The sequence below is a fragment of the Myotis daubentonii genome, chromosome 8 (genome assembly GCF_963259705.1).
Source record: "Myotis daubentonii chromosome 8, mMyoDau2.1, whole genome shotgun sequence".
Classification (NCBI taxonomy): Eukaryota; Metazoa; Chordata; class Mammalia; order Chiroptera; family Vespertilionidae; genus Myotis; species Myotis daubentonii.
In genome coordinates this window covers 93575503-93593863 of record NC_081847.1, presented here as the reverse complement: position 1 = coordinate 93593863, position 18361 = coordinate 93575503, and the positions used below count along the sequence as shown (strand labels likewise).

Here is an 18361-nt window from a genome sequence, read left to right as displayed (position 1 = left end):
TGCTCACAGGGGTGACACACCGTCTTATTTTCCCGACTCTGATTTAATCTGTGAATGCACTGGTATTTGACTTGGTTAGGACAGAATATTTAAACTTAAAAAAGTACCTTAATTTGTTTATGCAAAAGCCTATTAAAATGTTCCCAGGGGCGCCCGTTCTGTTTATTCTCTGGAATATAACCCATCTTTGAAGTGGTGCATTCGTTTTTGGGAAGTTGTTCCCAAGCTGAAAAATCAGACTGAAAACAAAGCTATTCACAGAGTTCATGCCACATACAACGCTGTGCACATGACGCTTTGATTCCAATAATGTTCTTATAAAACTCCCTTATTATTTGAGATCTATAGTTGGAGTGGCAGCTTTTGTGTTTTGATGAGTCTTCCATCCTGAAACAACCACCCCCGGGTCCCCCCCCCCCAATTTAACCAGAATTAGGAGCACATTTCTATCTGCCGAGGCTTAAACTCAACCTCCTGCCTCAGAAGCAAGGGCCCCCAGTGGTTGTGCTCATTTCGTCTCTGCGTAGAGACTCCAGAGAAAACGGAATTAATTCCCTTCTGTTTCCCTGGAAGAGGAAGGTTTTTTTTGTTGCTTTGATCTGAGCATGTTGTGCATTTTTTAGTGGCTGTTGAATATAGAAAGCCAGAGCCTCATCTGGTGTGTCTGCTGCATTCTCATATTGTAAATCACACAATGCCTCCCAATCTAAAGCGAAACGCCCAGGCCCCAAATGCCATCTCAAAATCAATTCGTCATTGCAGTTGATTGAAAGATTTCCAGGGTATAAGAAAACTAGCCAGGGTTTGATTCATATGCCACAGACTGCTAGAAACATATCCATGCACGTAATGCCATCAATCCAGGGTGGAGACATCCACTCATGCTATTTTAGATCCCTCTTCCTGTCGTGGTGGGGTCTGCTGCAGCGGATGGAGCAGCTGGCTGGGTTATTGCTTCTATAATCTGATCCATAATGCAAAAGCAGCTCTTTCCCAAACATTTTAGAGTAACTCGAGTTGTTCACATGTCTCTGTGAGGTAATTTTCCTATAACTTTGTGCCAATTGGTGTCATACTATTTGGTAAAAGTCTTCATTAAATCAAGGCAACTGCATTTAGTTAAATCTCTCCCCTACGGAGAATTATAGGAAAATTACAGTTAGCTGATTCAAGATCGTCCTCATGAAGTAAATACAGTGTTTTAGAACATGAATGCAAACTACAGAAACGGAGTGGTATAATTAAACATCAAGTAGTCCAAGTGATAGAAGTCATAGATTAATTGTCTCTCGGTTCTGGTCAGATCCTTTAAATACTGTCTCACCACCTGAGCGCTGGTTCTTTCATCGGAAGAGTGCCTGTCCTTGAAGTTGGGGAATTTCAGCTCTTTGGGGGCACCGATCAGCTGTAGAAAGTAATTGGCATCTTCTTCCAAAGTTTCAAATTTCCCAACAAAATCGTAGTTGATCAGACACGGGTAGCAGAGCTTGCTGACCTTTTCCCAGTGAATGTCCATTCCTACCGGACGGTGAGAATCCAGTAAATAGTGAACGAACTCCTTGAATTTGACTCCAGAGCCATTATTTAAGGCTTTTTCACAGGCATTTGGCCGGTATTTCTTTATAATCGCTTTCCCAAATACCGGGTGGTAATAACTATTGGGGTGTTCAAATTTGTCCCTGAAGGCTGACACTAACCTCTCCATGGGGTCACGAACAAACACCGCTTTGGTGTAGGTATTCAAACGAGTGTGTATCCCTTTTAGGTCAAAGCTGTCCAGCTTTTTCAAATGCTTCCCGTAGTGGACGGCATCATGGGAGATGTTGTACGCCGAGGGAGCCAATCCATTTAGTACCATCAGAATTCTTTTCCAGTTGGAGCAGCCAGCCTTTGGCACTTCACAATATAGGACTTTGTGTTTATCTTCCACATAGATCCTGGATACCATGTGAAAGAGATGTGACTGAGGACGGCTCACGCCACCATATTTCTTGCAGAACTCCTGCAGGAAAGACCTGCGTTTTTCTTGGGTTGCATCCGCCTCCCTCCATTTGTTGTCCTTGACTAAGCTTTTGTTTAGAGGGCGAGTGTCCAGTGGCCAACTCATTCCTCTGAACGTCTTGGAAAGGGTCTTAGTTCCTTGATGTTTTTCCATCAACTTAAGGGTTGGTGACTCTGTGGTCTTGCCCGAAGGTTGACCTTCTCCTTGTGAGGGACTTGTCTCCCTTAAGACCCTACTAAACCTCTCAGGGTTAAGTAGAGGATTTTCCTTTTTTTCCTTGGAACCCTCAGGCATGTGGAAATTGGGGTTCTGTTAAAATAGAGAAGAAATATTGAAAGCACATTCACAAATGTGGGTATAGTGATAAGAAAGTTGACATATTTATTTTAAAATACTTTCAGGGAGAGAACCTCATATAAGCTAGTAGAACAATTTAGCAAAGCATGCCGAAGGTACATATTGTAGTAAGCTTCTTCACAGAAAACATAACAATAAAAAATAGTATCCAAAAGGATTCATTTTGAATAAAAAATTCATATTATATATATAGGCTATGTATATGTTATTATTCATTTGGCACTAATGTGCTACCTTACACTAATAGATTTTCTCATGCTCAATTATCTGAAAATTATTGGGATAGAAACATAGTTATTGACTTGAATCTATGTCCATAGTAAGTTCATTATTGTTTTGGTGCTATCCTTGCATCTATGGCTATCAATTATATAACTTAACAAAATGCCCCCAAAAAGGTATCCACAAGATGGAAAGAAAAGGGCCCTGAATATTTATATTAGCTTTTCCTGTAATACAATACAATGTAGTTCAATCATTCTGTAGGTCAATGGCTCTTGAGAGCCTGTGGAATGTGCTATTTTCCAGTATTGATTTAGTTAGTCCCCCTGAATGTCAATACAAAATGTAGTTGTATTTGGTTGAAAATGTTTGTTGTTGTTTTGGGGCATTTTGTAATAATACTTTGAAGTCATAAAGTAAAACTTAAAATTGTAGCAAGGCTAATTATAAAGTTCTGATAACCACTTCAGTTTTCCAAGGACTTATACAGAGTATTTCCCCCACAGCTTGGAAAAGGCTTTATTTTTATAAATTCATGTATCACAATAATTTAAGAACTATAGTCATACTAGAATACAATTTCATTCATGTATGAGACCTTCCCTCTTCCCCAAGTGAAAAATGACTAGGGAATCCAGAAAAGGTGACTTGATGTCCTCCTCTGTTATATTGTATCAAAATAGGATTAGAACTTAGTTTTCTGGTCAGTAGGATGAGTCAGCCCATCTGCCATCTATCTGCCCTTCATCTGACTGCATCCTACGCCTTTCACAGTGATTGGGTAGAGACAGACATGGGAGGAAGGATTTACAAGGCGGTATCCCCCAATAGGGAGGGAAAGGATAAGGACTTTGGCTTATACTCTGGTAGACTAGGTTGCGTTTGGAGAGCAGAGACATAACATGATCTCACTTAGATTTGAAAAGAGTGCTTGAGGAGGAGACGAGAAGACTGGAGGGGAGGCACACATATGGCGTTGTCAGCATGTTATTGGGAAAAAAATTAATGAGTTAATGATGTGCTGTGGCAATAATGCATGGGCTCATCAGCCTAAAGGTGCGCGCGTGTGTGTGTGTGTGTGTGTGTGTGTGTGTGTGTAGAGGAAAATTCCCCAGGGGAGATGTGTATATATAGGGAGATAGAGATATAATATTTCCCATTGTATCCCCAAGTGTCCAGAATGGTCTATAACCTATAGCAATTGCTCTAGACCAGGGGTGGGCAAACTTTTTGACTCCAGGGCCACAATGGGTTCTTAAACTGGACCAGAGGGCTGGAACAAAAGCATGAATGGAGTGTTTGTGTGAAATAATATAAATTCAAAGTAAACATCATTACATAAAAGGGTACGGTCTTTTTTTTTTTTAGTTTTATTCATTTCAAACGGGCCGCATCCAGCCTGCGGGCCGTAGTTTGCCCACGGCTGCTCTAGACTATCTGTTTAATGAACAAATGAAAGAATGAATGTACTTAGGTGTTCAAAGATAGTTAGGCGTTTTCTAGCATATTGAGCCAAAGAGCTGAGGAATGAAGCATGGGGGGTGGGAGCCACCTCCAGGCACCATGGTCCTTCCATTAGCTGAGCTTCATGTGAGGAACCCCTGATCCCCACACACCAGCCTGGAGAACCCCATAACACAGCTGCCAGAATGTTTAACTAAAACCATTCGTCTGCTGTCTGCCCAGAGGCTGCCGGGATGACGTCAAGACTCTGAATCCCTCTTTACTCTGACCAATGACTCGTGGTCCATCACGTGTTCACAGATAATAGAAACTGTGACTTGAGGTTTGGGAGATCAGGGGGCTATTGGTAGATGGCTTGGGCAGGACTCGGCCCAGGCCTGCAATGAAAACGCCACTACATTTCTGCTATTGCTCCAGCTACTGGAACTAGAAAGAATAACTGCTATTATTATTGTTTTAATAGTAATTATAATTATCCACCATAATTTATGTGCCCTGATGACTCTAACAAAAACAAAAAATCAACCATCCACTGTGCGCTCTGGGCCTTCTGCTTGGGGTCATCACACTCCCCTTCCATCCGCAGGACCTGCGGCCTGTCTGCTTCCCCCGAGGTGTGTTCTCCAGGTGAAAGCTGGCTGGCCCCCCGCCGGGCTCTGCCTCCCTGGCACTTTCTCAGTGGACGGAACCTCGCTTACTCGAACCCCCTGTTCCTCAGGCCAGCAGACAGGAGGCTCTTTCCTGCTACTCAACCGCTGCCTCCAGCACGGCTCCTCCGGCTTCTGTGAGGCACACGCCTCCCGCCGGCCATCCTTGACCCTCCTTACACTGGCATCTGCCTTTGTCCTGGACGCTTCCACCTCACACTCTGAAGACTTTGGGTCCTCGCTCAGACTGCGCCTTCACCCCACTTTCATCAGCCTGTGCGGTGACTCTGAGCCCCAATAAACCCTGGTCCCTTGACCACCTCACCTTTCACAGCAGCGCTCTCTGCTTCACAGGGACCGCGCCAGGGCCAGAGCCTGCGCCACCCCCACCATCTCCTGACCGCCGCCGTCTAACCGTCCGCTCACTGTTACCTCCAGCTCCGCAGTTCTGTGCCCACGTTCCATGACGGTATCCCAGCTCGCAGCAGCCAGCAGGCCTGGCTCTTGCCCCTTTGGTCTCAGAAAGTCCCCTGGATAAGGAGGTGTTTCCAGCTCACCTTGACTGCATTCTGTTCCCTCTGAGATTTGCTCCCACAGAACTCTGATCTGCCCCCACAGCATTTATGAAATGTGAAATAATTTCATTTACTTCCATGCTGCCTTTCCCCACTCCCTCCCACCTCTCTGCACTAGAATACGACGACAGAGGCCTTATCATTCTTGCACTCTGCTGGCTCTCTGGTCCCTAGCACAGTGCCTGGCACATAGAAGATGATCGATAAACAGCTGGCGAAGGAGTAAATGTGATCATGATGTAACGATGGGCTTCCACACAATTGTTGTATGACCTTGTCAAAGACCAACGGTGCTAATCAAAAGGCCAAGATTAACTCAGAGAAATAATTTACCAATTCTTGTTAAGGTGCCGAAAATCTATGTTCAAACAAATCCTTGGCAGAAGGGAAAGCAGATAACAGGCCCGGGTGGAGGTGGTAAAGTGGGCGCGGTGGCTGGAACCTCACCTGCGGCCAAACCAGACTGGGTCAGTCTCTCTGTGCTGCCCTGGAACCCTGGAGGCTCGCCTCAGGCCAGGCTCCCAGGCCTTGCTGTGGGCACCCTGACCAGGATCTCGGGGCCAGGGCACCCGGCTCTAATTTAGACAAGCTCCCCAGTTGTTCCCCAGGCAGTAAGGGTACTTGGGGACCACAGAACTATAGTAGAGCAAAGGAAAAGAAAAAACAAACAAAAGCTCATCTTGTGACATCCAGGCGAGAGAGGTGTCAGGGATGGTGGCCGTGACTACTCAGTCAGCAGACTCAGGCTCGGTGAGCCGCGGCAGGGGTGTCCCATCATTAAATACCCGTCCCATCTGTCTGTCCCCTGCGCCCTGTCCCACAGGCCGCTCTCTAACGCCTGCTTGGGCTAGACAGAGGACTGCAGGAGAGAAAGGTTCATTGCGCCTAAGTCAGACTTTAGTCTCCTGTTGGCTTATTTAGTAGGAGTCAGTTTCCTCCGCTCCGAGCAAACCAAGATATGAGCAAAGTGACAACACCCATGAGGCTTCCTACTGGATGCCCATTAGACCTTCTCCCATCAGCGCTCACCAGGTAACAACCATTATTAGGCTGTGGCGACACTTCTCCCCACCCACCTGCCTTCCAATCACAGCAGAGGTTCTCCGTGATTGAGGAGTCTGGATGAATAGAATCAAGGTTAATGGGATTTTAAATTTGAAGCTTATACCACAGAGTTTCCACCCTCACCATCATAGTAATATCAGTAAGCACAGTAATCATAAAAAATCCCCTCAAAAAATTAAAAATGGAACTTCCATTTGGCTCACTGATCCTACTTCTAGGAATATACCCTAAGAAACCCCAAACACCAATTAGAAAGGATATATGCACCCCTATGTTCACAGCAGTGCAATTTACAATACCTAAGACTTGGAAACAGCCTAAGTGCCCCTCAGTAGATGAGTGGATAAAAAAGCTGTGGTACATCTACACAACGGAATACTACACAGCTATAGAAAAGGAGGATTCCTTATCCTTTGAGACAGCATGGCGGGACTTGGAGAATATTATGTTAAGTGAAATAAGCCAGTCAGAGAAAAACAAGTATCACATGATCTCACTCATATGTGGAATCTAATGAACAAAATAAACGGATGAACGGAGTGGATCCAGAGATAGTGAAGCAGGGAACAGACTGACTCATCTCAGAAGGAAGGCAGGGAGGGGAGCAGGAAGGATTAACGAAGAACCTGTATGCATATACACCTATAACCATGGACACAGACGACAGTGTGGGTGGAGGGAGTCAGTGGGATGGAGAAGAAGGGGACATCTGTAATACTTTCAACAATAAAGATAAGTTAAAAAATAAAAATAAATACATTTGAGGCTTATGCCAATGAGTTTCCATCATCACTGTCATAGTAATATCAGTAAGAACAGTAATCATAAAAAGAGTAAATTCTTACATCTCCGTTTTCCTCCAGGGCACTTCATGCTGATCGTCCCTAAAGCTTAACTATATATATAAAGCAAACTTATCCTGTTTCTCCCCAAAGGGGCTCCCTCTGAGCTCTGTTCTATTTCTGAAAAGGTTCTGTTACATTCCGGCCGCCCTCACGAAATCTGCGAGATGCTTTAACAATAAGAAAGTAAATTGCTTCATTTGCATCTCATCATGCTTTTTTTAAAAAAAAATCCTTTTTATTTATTTCTTAATTGGATATTCTTTAGTATCCTCCAATTAGCCTCCCTGAGAATGAACACCAAATTAGTCTCCTAAAGCATTTTATTCTCATCCCTGAAAATTTGGAACTGGCTCGACTGTATATACACTCAAGTCCCGATTCCATCCCTGGCACCTGCAGCCTGTGCCCACGGGGGCTCCTGCCACTGTGTGTTCTGCTCCTGTCCTGACATGTCCTCTACTTGCTTCCATCCGGCTCTCGGCACCCCCCCCCCTCCCCCCGGCCCATGGTTTCCTCCTGCCTTGGGACTTCCCAAGTCTCCCGGGCTGACCTAGAAGCCTGCTTCCTCGTGAAAGCCACCCACATCTCCAGGAGGAGTCCCTCGCTTGGAAACAACCGTAGGGCGAAGTCTGCACCGCTGCAAGGAAAGTGACGGATCCCCGCTCACTTTGCCATTTACTGTTCTCACTGGAGAGACCCTCCAGCCACAGGAAAACTACACTATGGCAGGCGCGATTGCTTCCCACCAACACCTTCAAAGAGTAGGTACCGTGGCAACGTTAGTTGGGAGATATGCGCCCGCAGATAAAAACCCAGGAGTCAAAGAAGCCCAGTGGGAATGTGCGGCGTGGGCATCAGCTTGGCAGTAAATCTGGGCGCCTTGCTGTTCTCAGTTCCCAGGGCCTCTTGTCAGTGCCCTCCCCTGTGAAACCTCCGCTGGTCAACAGTGAACTCGCTGGCTCTCCGCTCGCCCCGCGACAAGCAGGCACTGTGCGAGGTGCCCAGGGAGGCGTGGCGGATGCGGCAGACGTGGCAGACGTGGGCTTTGCCCGGAAAGTTTATTCGGCAAATAACCACGCATTATACACCGTCTCAGCCCGTGGCAGAGGCGCCAGCAGCATGAGTGGGCGGCTGGGAGGGCAGAGGTGGGAACGCAGTTTGAGAGCTGGGTCCTCCGTTCAGCACTTCTGTTTCCCTCCAGTTAGTGGCGACGGTCAGCGGCGGAGGAGACACTCTCTCCAATTGATGTGAAGTCAAGGTCAGCGCGCAGGCTCACAGACCTGTGTCATCCCCGCCAGCATCCAGAACCGTATCTACGTAAATACATGCTGTGAATTTAACTGGAGAGCAGCACCGTCCCTGTGCTGTCCCTCATCCAGGCAACGACTCCCTGCTGGCTTTATGCTGCCGACAAGGGGCGCTTCTCTAAGACGTTATCTGCTGCTGGGCCTGATGGGAACTCTGTGACCCACGGACCTAGATGATCCGCCCACTCCTTCCACAGGTGCTGGGCAGCGGGGACATACTTCTTTTTTCTGCGTTGTACACACAAGTGAAGCAGATGAAATGGATACTCCCTGGAGGGAGCCACATTTCGTCGCGTTGATAAAAGTAAGCAGTTCATGAAAAACATGGTAATTGTCAGAGGACAGCGTGCATAGGGCATTTGGGGAACAGAGAAAAGATGATCTAACTTTTCAGAAGAGATCGTTTTGGGGGCAAACTTCACAGAAGAAGCGACGCTGGGGATGCGTCCGGGAGGATGGCTGGGAGGGGACAGGTGGCCCGGTCAGGGGTGAGAAGGCCGTGCACGCTGCCATCGAGAGAACACTCGGGGGCCAGAGTCAGACGAGAGGGAGACACAGGCGAGGTCGGGAGGCCCTCCGGGAGGCCTTGTGTCCATATGAAGGGACTAGGTTTTGCCAGGAAGGGGACGTGGCAGCAGGCCCCGCTCCTGTGAGCAGGGAAGGGTGGTCACACATTCAGTTAGGAGTGGGCAGCTCATCCAGGGCAGCGGGAACCCGATCGAGGACTGGCCTCGCCCAGGCGTGTGGACGATGACTGGCTCAATCCATTAGTCCACCCGCTCCGGGCTCTAGACTAGAAAATGTGGCGAGGTTTGGCCAGTTATGGATAAAGAGGGAAAAAATAAGAGCAACCCTGATGAGAAGCAGAGCCAAGAGCTTGGCTGAGGCCAGACAGTGGTGGGCTGAGGGCGTTCACACCGAGAGAGCCCAGTGCCAGGCAGCAGCGCACACCTGCAGGCCTGGTCTTTCCCCGTCCACCGCCTTCTGGTCCTTCCCTGTCTACCGCCTCCTGGTCCTTCCCCGCCCACCACCTCCTGGTCCTTCCCCGCCACCGCCTCCTGGTCCCGAGCTACTGGAGCCCTGGATCCGCAATGCCAACTGTGAGAGCAGCGATGACTCTGGTGGGGACATTCCATTGGTCGTATGTGGTTAAGCATCTGCCAGCCCCAGATCGGATTTGCCTGTGTCAGCGCCTTTGAGTGACACACACGCCCCTCTGGCATTTGTCGCCTGCGTATCTGACAGCTCAGCTTTCCCAGGCTGCCCGGCCCAGCCTGCTCAGTCTAGGGCAGGCCTCTCACCCTGGAGCTGCCCTGGGCTCCCTGGGTGCTGCACTAGGAAGGGGGGATCCCGAGGCCACACAGAGGGGTTTCCTTTGGGGATTTCAGTCTGAGGGAGAACGTAAAGGGAGAATGCGAGACAGAAACTCACAGCAAAACACAGACGGGGGGGTAGAGTGGGTGACTACCTGAGGGGCCGGAGCAAACTGATTGATGATCAATGGCTGTTTGCATGGTCCCATCTCTTCATGCATTACGATAAAATCTGTCATTTTTTTTTAAAAAAGAATGTCATCTCATCAATCTAAATTATGACGCCTTCTGGGGTCCCCACAGGGGTTGTTTCTCCTGGCGAGGATTGTACTTGACTCAAGATGCCACCGACATTTCCAGGCTAAGATGCCACTGAAATGGCTACTAAGAAGCATCTATGGCCACGACCATGGACTCTCCTGTGGGTCCCTTCCTTTGCAAGGCCAGGTCTGAGCGGTGCTGGTCTAGACCCCTTAGCCTGACAGTGTCTGCAGGACCCCAGTCCCCAGAGATGATATGGAATGAGTGTCTACAGGACCTGGGAGGATCACAGAGGTCGTCTGCCACCTGCAGCCCAGCCTTGGTAAGTGCAACTGAGCAACTGGTGGAAGGGAGGGGGAGCTGAGGGGGTGCCACCCAGCCTGCTCCTTCCTTTCTAGAGCCCAAGTCCCAGGAAGCAGCCGCTGCCCTGGGAACTGCTCCTTCCCCACCCACACTCCAAAGCTACTGAGGCCGGGTAACAGCAATGCCAACTGGGAGAGCGGCGGCGACACCGGCCGGGCTGGTGCTGACATCTCACTATGTCCGACTCTCTCATACCAAGACACCTATGGACAGGATTCTACCTAATCTATTTATAGAGCCAGATATCATCAAGCAGGCAAGCGTCATTCCCTGAAGCTCCTTTCCACACTGCAGTTATGCCAGCTGCTCCTGGGAAGAAGTGGACACTCTCGGTGCACCTTGCTCACAAATAACATCACATATGATTCTAATAACTCCATCCACTCCTCACCGAGGGAGACTGCCCAGCAGGAGGAAGGAAGCCTCGGGTTCCACGCCGGGGGTGTTCTCAGGGCCTCCCTCAGCTGCGGCCACCAGCCGTGAGCCTCCAGCCAACACTGCAACAACCTGGACCTGAATGCATCTGAGCGCCCCTCACCTGTGACAACCACAGAGACACCTGCATGTCCAGCCCAGGTCTCAGACCAATGGGACAACCCTCTGGCCTCCCCCGTGACTCGTGACCCGTCTGTTGAGACTCCCAGGCCCAGGGCATGCTCCCGGAGCCAGGCGGGATGCATGCATACCAGTTGGCAAGGACGGTGAGTTTGCCTGTCTTGACCCCTGCCGGGCTCCAGTTCTGTTTAAAGTTCAGCTCCTGGACACAGGCCACAGGCCGCGGGTAACTGCGGAGCGTGGGTTTTGGATGAGTATTGATGGTGCTGCACAAACAAGTTAATCCTCTCCCAGCTGTGTCAGGTGGTGATGATCGTGTTTCCATGAAACTTGCTGTGTATCTTATAACTGGCAACAGCAACAGCTGGGATGAAAATCCAGGCTCTTCGGGCTCCAAAACCGTGTGTTTCTCACATGCAGCACATGTCTGCTTCTCAGGGCCCTCAGTGCTGGCACATCTGTAACTAGAAGTATTTCCTTTTGATGAGCTCCACGTGACTACTGAGCCACCCTAAGGTGCCCGATGTGCCCGAGTCAGCTCGAGTTGGGGTGGGCAGTGGGCACACCCAGCCTTCGGTTGCTTCTCTTCCTCAGTTTGAGTTTTGTAATGTGGGTGCCAAGAACTGGTGCTCGCTCTCCTGAACAAGCCCAACACTTCAGCCCGGCCAAAGAGGTGCTGGGCTCTTCTCTCAGAAATCCAGGATGTGAGCGAACGCCTCCTGGGCTCTGGTTCTCTGCTCAGCTCCTATGCAGCCTGGCGACAAGCTCCTAGCGCCATGGCATCCTGATTTCTCTTCTGCCTCTGCACGCCCCTCAGAAACACACGTAGACAGACGTGGTGGCCATGGAGCGGTGATGTCTTGACTTCAGCCACGCTGGCCTTTTCAAGAAAACTTCTTTTTTTTTAAAATATATTTTATTGATTTTTTACAGAGAGGAAGGGAGAGAGATAGAGAGTTAGAAGCATCGATGAGAGAGAAACATCGATCAGCTGCCTCCTGCACATCTCCTACTGGGGATGTGCCCGCAACCAACGTACATGCCCTTGACCGGAATCGAACCTGGGACCTTTCAGTCCGCAGGCCGACGCTCTCTCCACTGAGCCAAACCGGTTTCGGCAGAAAACTTCTTTTTTACGTTGGCATTTCAGTGTCTGAAAATCTGGAAAAACATAGCAATATGTGGGCACTTGGGAGTTGTGTGCCTGGGATGAATGGAGGAAAGCGAAGGTATCTTTCAATCTCAATAAAACCCAGTGGCTGGAAAACCTGGTCCCATGGCTTTTCACCCCCGAGACTCTAGCTCTAGATGCCATCTTCCTGGGGATTCATACCCTGAGGAGGAACTTCTATTTCCTGTCATGAGTAAGCAGACACCTGGGTGCTGAGTCACTGCAGCATCTTCGAACTTTCAAGACTCATCAGCAGGATTGCCTCTCTGGATCCTCGTACAGAACTCAATCTTAGCAAAGTCTGGTTTCCATGTTCTAGGTAGTGACTTATCAGATGGGTGGCCAGAAAGACGGAAGCAAAATTCTGTGTCCTGCATTTTGGTTAGTTTCTAGGGGCTATCTTACCCTTCAGGCGGTCGTCTCCAAGGTGACTGGTATCATTCTGCCCCACTAACCTCATCTCCTCCCTTCACCAATCACTTTTCTGTTCACTGTCTTCTTCAAGGTATCTCCAGCCCATAGCCAGACCTGCATGGTTTCCGAACGAGAAGGACAACACTGGCAGACCACAGGGGCTCAGACCAATTTGCAGAAGAACCCTCGTGTGCCAAGGGAGGCTGTGAGACACACATTCCACATTCAGCCTAACTGGTGAAATGGGAGGGAGGTGACTCTGAAGACCGGACTTAGCTTTTTACCACTGTCCAATTGAGCTGCCAGGCGACCTCACATCAGTGTTTTTCTACATAATCAATGTCACTCACTGGAACAGAATACCTCCCTAAACCACTTGGAGATAGTTGACTCAACCTCCCATCTGTAACATAGAGATAATGGTGCCTACCTAATGGAGTCGTGAAAAATAAACGCAATAAATACACAATGCCTAACATGTAGTGTATCCTCACTAAGTGAGGCTTTTAATCACGACTTTCATATTCCTGCCAAGAGTACCACCTTTCTGTAGTCAGCCCTGGCATCTTGCATTAATCCTTGTCTTGGATTGTTCATTCATTTTCCATATACAGACAACAGACTCTTCCATCTTTCATCTATCCACACAAACTGGTCATTCCTGCCGCGAATAAATATATCACTAGGCACTCCTTTTCATGCCCAGCCTATTGGCACAGCCTGCCAGCAGAATTAATGAAGCAATGCGTTCCTTTGAGAAGTAATTGCTGAACATCTCATGGTGCACTGTTGAATGGCGCTGGGGCTAGAGGGGCACACCACTCTGATAAGAGTCCTGTTCTCATGGTCCTTACGTTCTTGTGGATGAAGGGAGATCAGGACCAAGTGAACAAATGAATGAACAAGAAAGGTTTTGGTGGTGAAAAGTCTGATGCAAACACTACCACCGAGGGATGCGATAGCGCGAGAGTGGCAGGGAGAGTGGGAAAGACTTCCTTAAAGAGGGGTCCAGGGAAGGCCCATCTGTGGAGATGAGATCTGAATGACAAGAAGGAAGCCAAGCATTGCAGGCAGGGCAGTGAGTGCCACGGCTCCTGCCGGGGAATGAGCCTGGTCCGAGGGGAGGACAGAGGGAGGGCCAGTGTGATTGTCCCATGAGTGAGAAGGGCCCAGCGATACAAGAGGAATTCAGAGAGAAGGGAAGACCCATCTCTCGTAGGAACACCAGATCGTGGGGATCCTGGGAAGGACTTTGGGTTTTATCGGAGACGCAATGTAAGCCACTGAGGTTTCCTACAGGGGCAACATGCGGGGATTGACATTTTGTAAAGCTCACCCGGATGGCCAAGCAGAGAATGGGCTGGGGGCTGGTAAGAGTCAACGTAGGAGTTGGAGTAGCCTAGGGCAGGACTGGTGGCTGGTACCAGTGGAAATAGTACAAAAAGGGACATACAGGATATGGCTTTAAGAAAAGTCCACGCTAACTTTCCTGAGGTCATTTCTCAACTCCCGGTGTTCGGTGCTACCACATTCTATGTCTTGCAGAATTAAATCTGAGTAACCGGTGGCTGAAGTCCTCGGTGACCCTTCCGTGGCCATCTTCATCGCTTGTTGACTTCTCCAAACCGTGTTGTTACTAAACACGTCATAACAGTCTGTCAATCTGCACAGTTTAAGGTACGCTAGCCTACTTTTCCAGGACAGAAACCCCTCCGAACAGGCTCTGGGCTGGCTTTGCCTTCCGCACCCTCCCTCCCACTCAGCACAGCTCTAAACACAGTGCATGTGTGGAAATGGCTTATCGATGGATTGAAAACATACATCACTGGCATTCGTCGCTCTGGTATTTCTCGCAGATGAAGAAGGGTGCGGATCTGTCAGTATTCATGGCACCAGGGAACCAAGGCGCGACGCACTCATCATCTCCGAAACAGCCAGATGAGGCTCTTGTCATCTTTCCATTTTGCCAAGATCATTTCACTTGCGTTGGTGTTTATGAGGCCAGAAGTGGCTCCCATCTGCTGATGAACATATTTTTAAGAGTCATTTAGTCTGGAGAATGGAATACTTGAGGGGAAGTTAAATTGTAACTTTTATATTAAGTGTCATCTTAGTAACAGAACCAAAATGGGAAGCATGTGTTCAATTCTGGTCTTTCATTTTCAAAGCTGTAGGTCAGGCAGAGAATTAATTTCATTTGTTTACAAAGTCGATTATGCCTAATAAAGTCTATTTTGTTTATGGTCACATTTTAGTCAATCCATTGCCTTAGAAAATGAGAGAAATCTGATTGGCTAATCATTCAACATAGTAAATTACATTGTTTTTACAGCCACAGAGCATGGGCCTAATTGAATTATCCAGTAATGGTAGGATGGAAATATTCCCTTTTCATACAGTTTGAGCAAGGCACATACCAGTGAGGCAACGCTGTAGACTCTTGTTTATCCCACCCTTGTTTGATGATCGGCCACAGAATGTAATGCAATATTTCTGGGGATAATAACTTTTTCCACATTAAGGATACTAACGACAACGTAGCTTTTACTGGGATCCATACTCTGAGTTTGCACTACTTGTGTATGCATCTTTTCCTTTGCAGAACTTTGTTCTCTGTTAACCGCTACTTTACAAAGGAAAGCTTATGTATAAATGTTTTAATTTAAAGATAAGATAAAGAGACTTGTGATCGCTTTCTCTAGTGAGAGGCAGGCAAACTGTCTAGCACGCTTCCGTGCCTGAGATTCTGATGAGGACCAAGCAGCGTTTCCTCAGCAAAACCAGACACACACAGTCTAGACGCAGCATCAGGCAAGCCGGGCATCTCCCCGGGAGGGTTGAGCCATGTACACAGCCTGGGCCCTACAGGACGGCCCGAGTATTGGTAACCACCACTTGCTATTTTTTTCCTTCTGGGCTTTTAGAAATGTGCTGACAAGAGTAAAATTCAAACCGATGAGATTTTAAATAAAACGTGTTTTGATTTGCAAATACAAAGGAAATAGTCATTTAGCACCATTACCCCAAAATCATCTTAACCTAAGTAACTATAGGAACATACGGTAAAAATAGTTCCAGTCCCTTGGCCACTGCTTCTTAAAACACAATTTTTAAACTGTCAACAACAACTTTTATTCAAAATGACGACGACTCAGGGGCCTCTTCCACACGATGCTGAAAGATGCAAATTTTCCCTGGAGTTTTTTATTCATTCTGCTAGCATGAGATGGAAGAACCACACGGGTAAAAGAGTGATAAATAAAGCACTGCATTTTAGGATGTATATTCAAACATGATCACATATGGGCTCTTTGGCCCTTTTTGATCATAACTTTCGTTCAAGATGAAAGAAAAAAAAAAAGCCGTGGGACATGGAGGAGGTATTTGAGTTCACAATGCTAAAGGGCCTCACTCACTGTGCTCCGGTAGATGGTCCTCCTTAGCCACTGAGGGTTGCTGCTCTGTGCTGAGAAAACCCCCCATGCTGGGGCTGTTTTGCTCATTTTACTCAGTGACTCACCTGCAGGTACAGATGCTACCACGTGGGGAGGAATGCAATTAGGAAATCTCCGAGGAGGGAGGGGAAAGCGGGGCACAGGCTGACTAGTGATCATCCGGGGGACAGATTTCGCCGGCCGGGCGGGGATGCATCTTAGGTGGGGAGAGTCACTTGCCCGATGCTTCCTTAACTATTTTTATTTTTTTAGTAGAAGCTACATTTCAGCACAGAGACTCAGCACCCCATGCTTTCTCAAAGGAGCACATATACAAGGACGCTGTTATTGCTAAGAGTGAGGAACTTATAAAAGAGTTTTAGGAGCAGGTACTTTTTCTGGAAGATAAAAGAGCGAGAGGACATTTACAGATGGTGAGAAGAAAGGTTTCTCCTTCAGCCCTCGTCTTGTGTCTCTGTTAGCCCCGCCTGGCTCCGCCGGGGAAACGTGCCAGTGGGCAGTGGATTATCCCAATGTATTACCCCCTCCACCCCAGTTTTTAATCCCTTTTCAGGTGACAAATAGTTTTTTTCTTAGACCAGATTCACTTGATTTTCCACTTACTTAATTTAAAAAGTAATTTAATGCTCAACAGGAACCCAGAGTGAGTATACGCTCATCTTGATTACACAAACGCTTTGAAAAACCCCCCACAAAAACACCCACAACAAAACCTACCACATCATAAATGTCTGTACCTAGAGTCTCATAACCAGTGGCCTCAGTGTTGGGGTAAAAGTGGGAGTACTGATTCGGGCGTTGTCAGGAGGGTCCTTGACTTAGTAGAACTTCCAGAGCAAGGCAGAGCACAGTCGTGAAGAGGAAGAGTCTCCGGGAGAGGCACCCCTGGGCTCCGCCACCCCAGCTGTGTGCCCCTGAATAACGACACCGGAAGCCACAGAGGAGAGTGGCTGGCGCTTCCACGTGGAGTTGGATGGCCCTGTCATTCTGGTGTGTGGTCTTAGGCGAGCTACTTAACTCACCAACGCTGACTCCTTGAGTTGTATCTAACACACCAGGTGGCTGCTGTGAGGTTTAAATGAGATAGTAGTATGCAAATTTTAGCCTAGTGCAGGGGTGGGCAAACTTTTTGTGAGTGCGTGCCCAAACCAGCAAAATCTCTGACTCAAAATTCTTCTGCGTGCCAACCCTAATTTTTTGAGAACATGTTACATCTACTTGATATCTCTTAAGGTGTACATATGTGAAGAACCTTGAAGAAAGAATAAAATTCATTCGAGCGACAAAAACACAGTATACGATGATGAAAAATACATTTTTTAATGTATACATGTTATGTAAAATTATTTATTTATCTAAGATGCACCTACACTGAATTTATCTGAAAAATAAAAAAGTCGATATTAAGAAAAAAAATTATAAATGGAAGATTCTAAGAGAGGGTTTCGAGTGCCAGCAAAAGTTACTGGCGTGCCATGTTTGCATGCGTGCCAGGGGTTGCCCACCCCTGGCCTAGTGCCTACACACAGAAAGCTCATTAAGCACTTAATCAACATGCTAGGCATTATTGCTATTAATTTAGTGGTAAGCACTGCAGGATCTAAAATTGTACTAAACCTTTCAAGGGCGCGTTTCCACCTGTATAGAAAGATGACCCCGTGTATCCTCATGGGGCTGTGGTGACAAATCAGTGTGACAGGACACTGAGTGATCAGCACAATTATGGGTCCTAATTATCCAGGAGCATTCTGAGTGAGTATTATCTGCAAATGTGTTTGCTAATAGATCCTGCATTTTGCTAATAAACAATTTCTTTATTCCAACCATCATTTTCTTCTTGAGTTCATGCATTTAAAACACCCGAGGGCCATCTTCTCCTCCCCTGTTGTCATGACAATCTATTCCCACAGACTGTGGCCTCCTGTTTACTTCCACAGATAGCCTCCCACAGTACTTTCGCTGTTGTGGCTTGCGATTAAGGAAGGGAGCCTTTGACATTTACAACTACGTGCTTTCTAGACACGCAGCCATCTGACCTTTAATAGAGACCGCCCTTGTTAATCACCATCAGCGTCACCACTTTTTGATCCTTTCGGTCTTGCTTTCAAGCATTTAAAAGAAGACTCATACACTGGATAGATTTGTTTAAAGCACAGCTTCTAATCCTTAAAGAGAATTAGAGAGGTGGGCTGTTACTAGCTCGAACGCTAAACTTGCAGAGAGGAACTCTCTGGAAGTCACAGTTGCCTCCTGCAAGCAGGCCATTTTGATAAGAATAGTGCAAGGTAATGCAATCCCACTTTAAATTTAGAAGTTCTCAAGTTCACGCTACTCTGAAAAGGCAG

At 47.6% G+C, this 18361-nt stretch overlaps 1 protein-coding gene across 2 annotated transcripts in view; it reads right to left on the bottom strand.

Annotated features, from left to right (window-relative positions):
* Positions 1 to 433: 433 nt before the first annotated feature.
* CHST9 (carbohydrate sulfotransferase 9) overlaps positions 434 to 18361 on the bottom strand; it is a 135126-nt gene continuing 117198 nt past the window's right edge. For both annotated transcript variants that reach the window (XM_059707434.1, XM_059707435.1), the window contains one exon: positions 434 to 2311. In XM_059707434.1, coding sequence (XP_059563417.1) covers positions 1220 to 2311 — 1092 coding nt within the window. In that variant the 3' untranslated portion in view covers positions 434 to 1219. The remainder of the gene's footprint in view (positions 2312 to 18361) is intronic.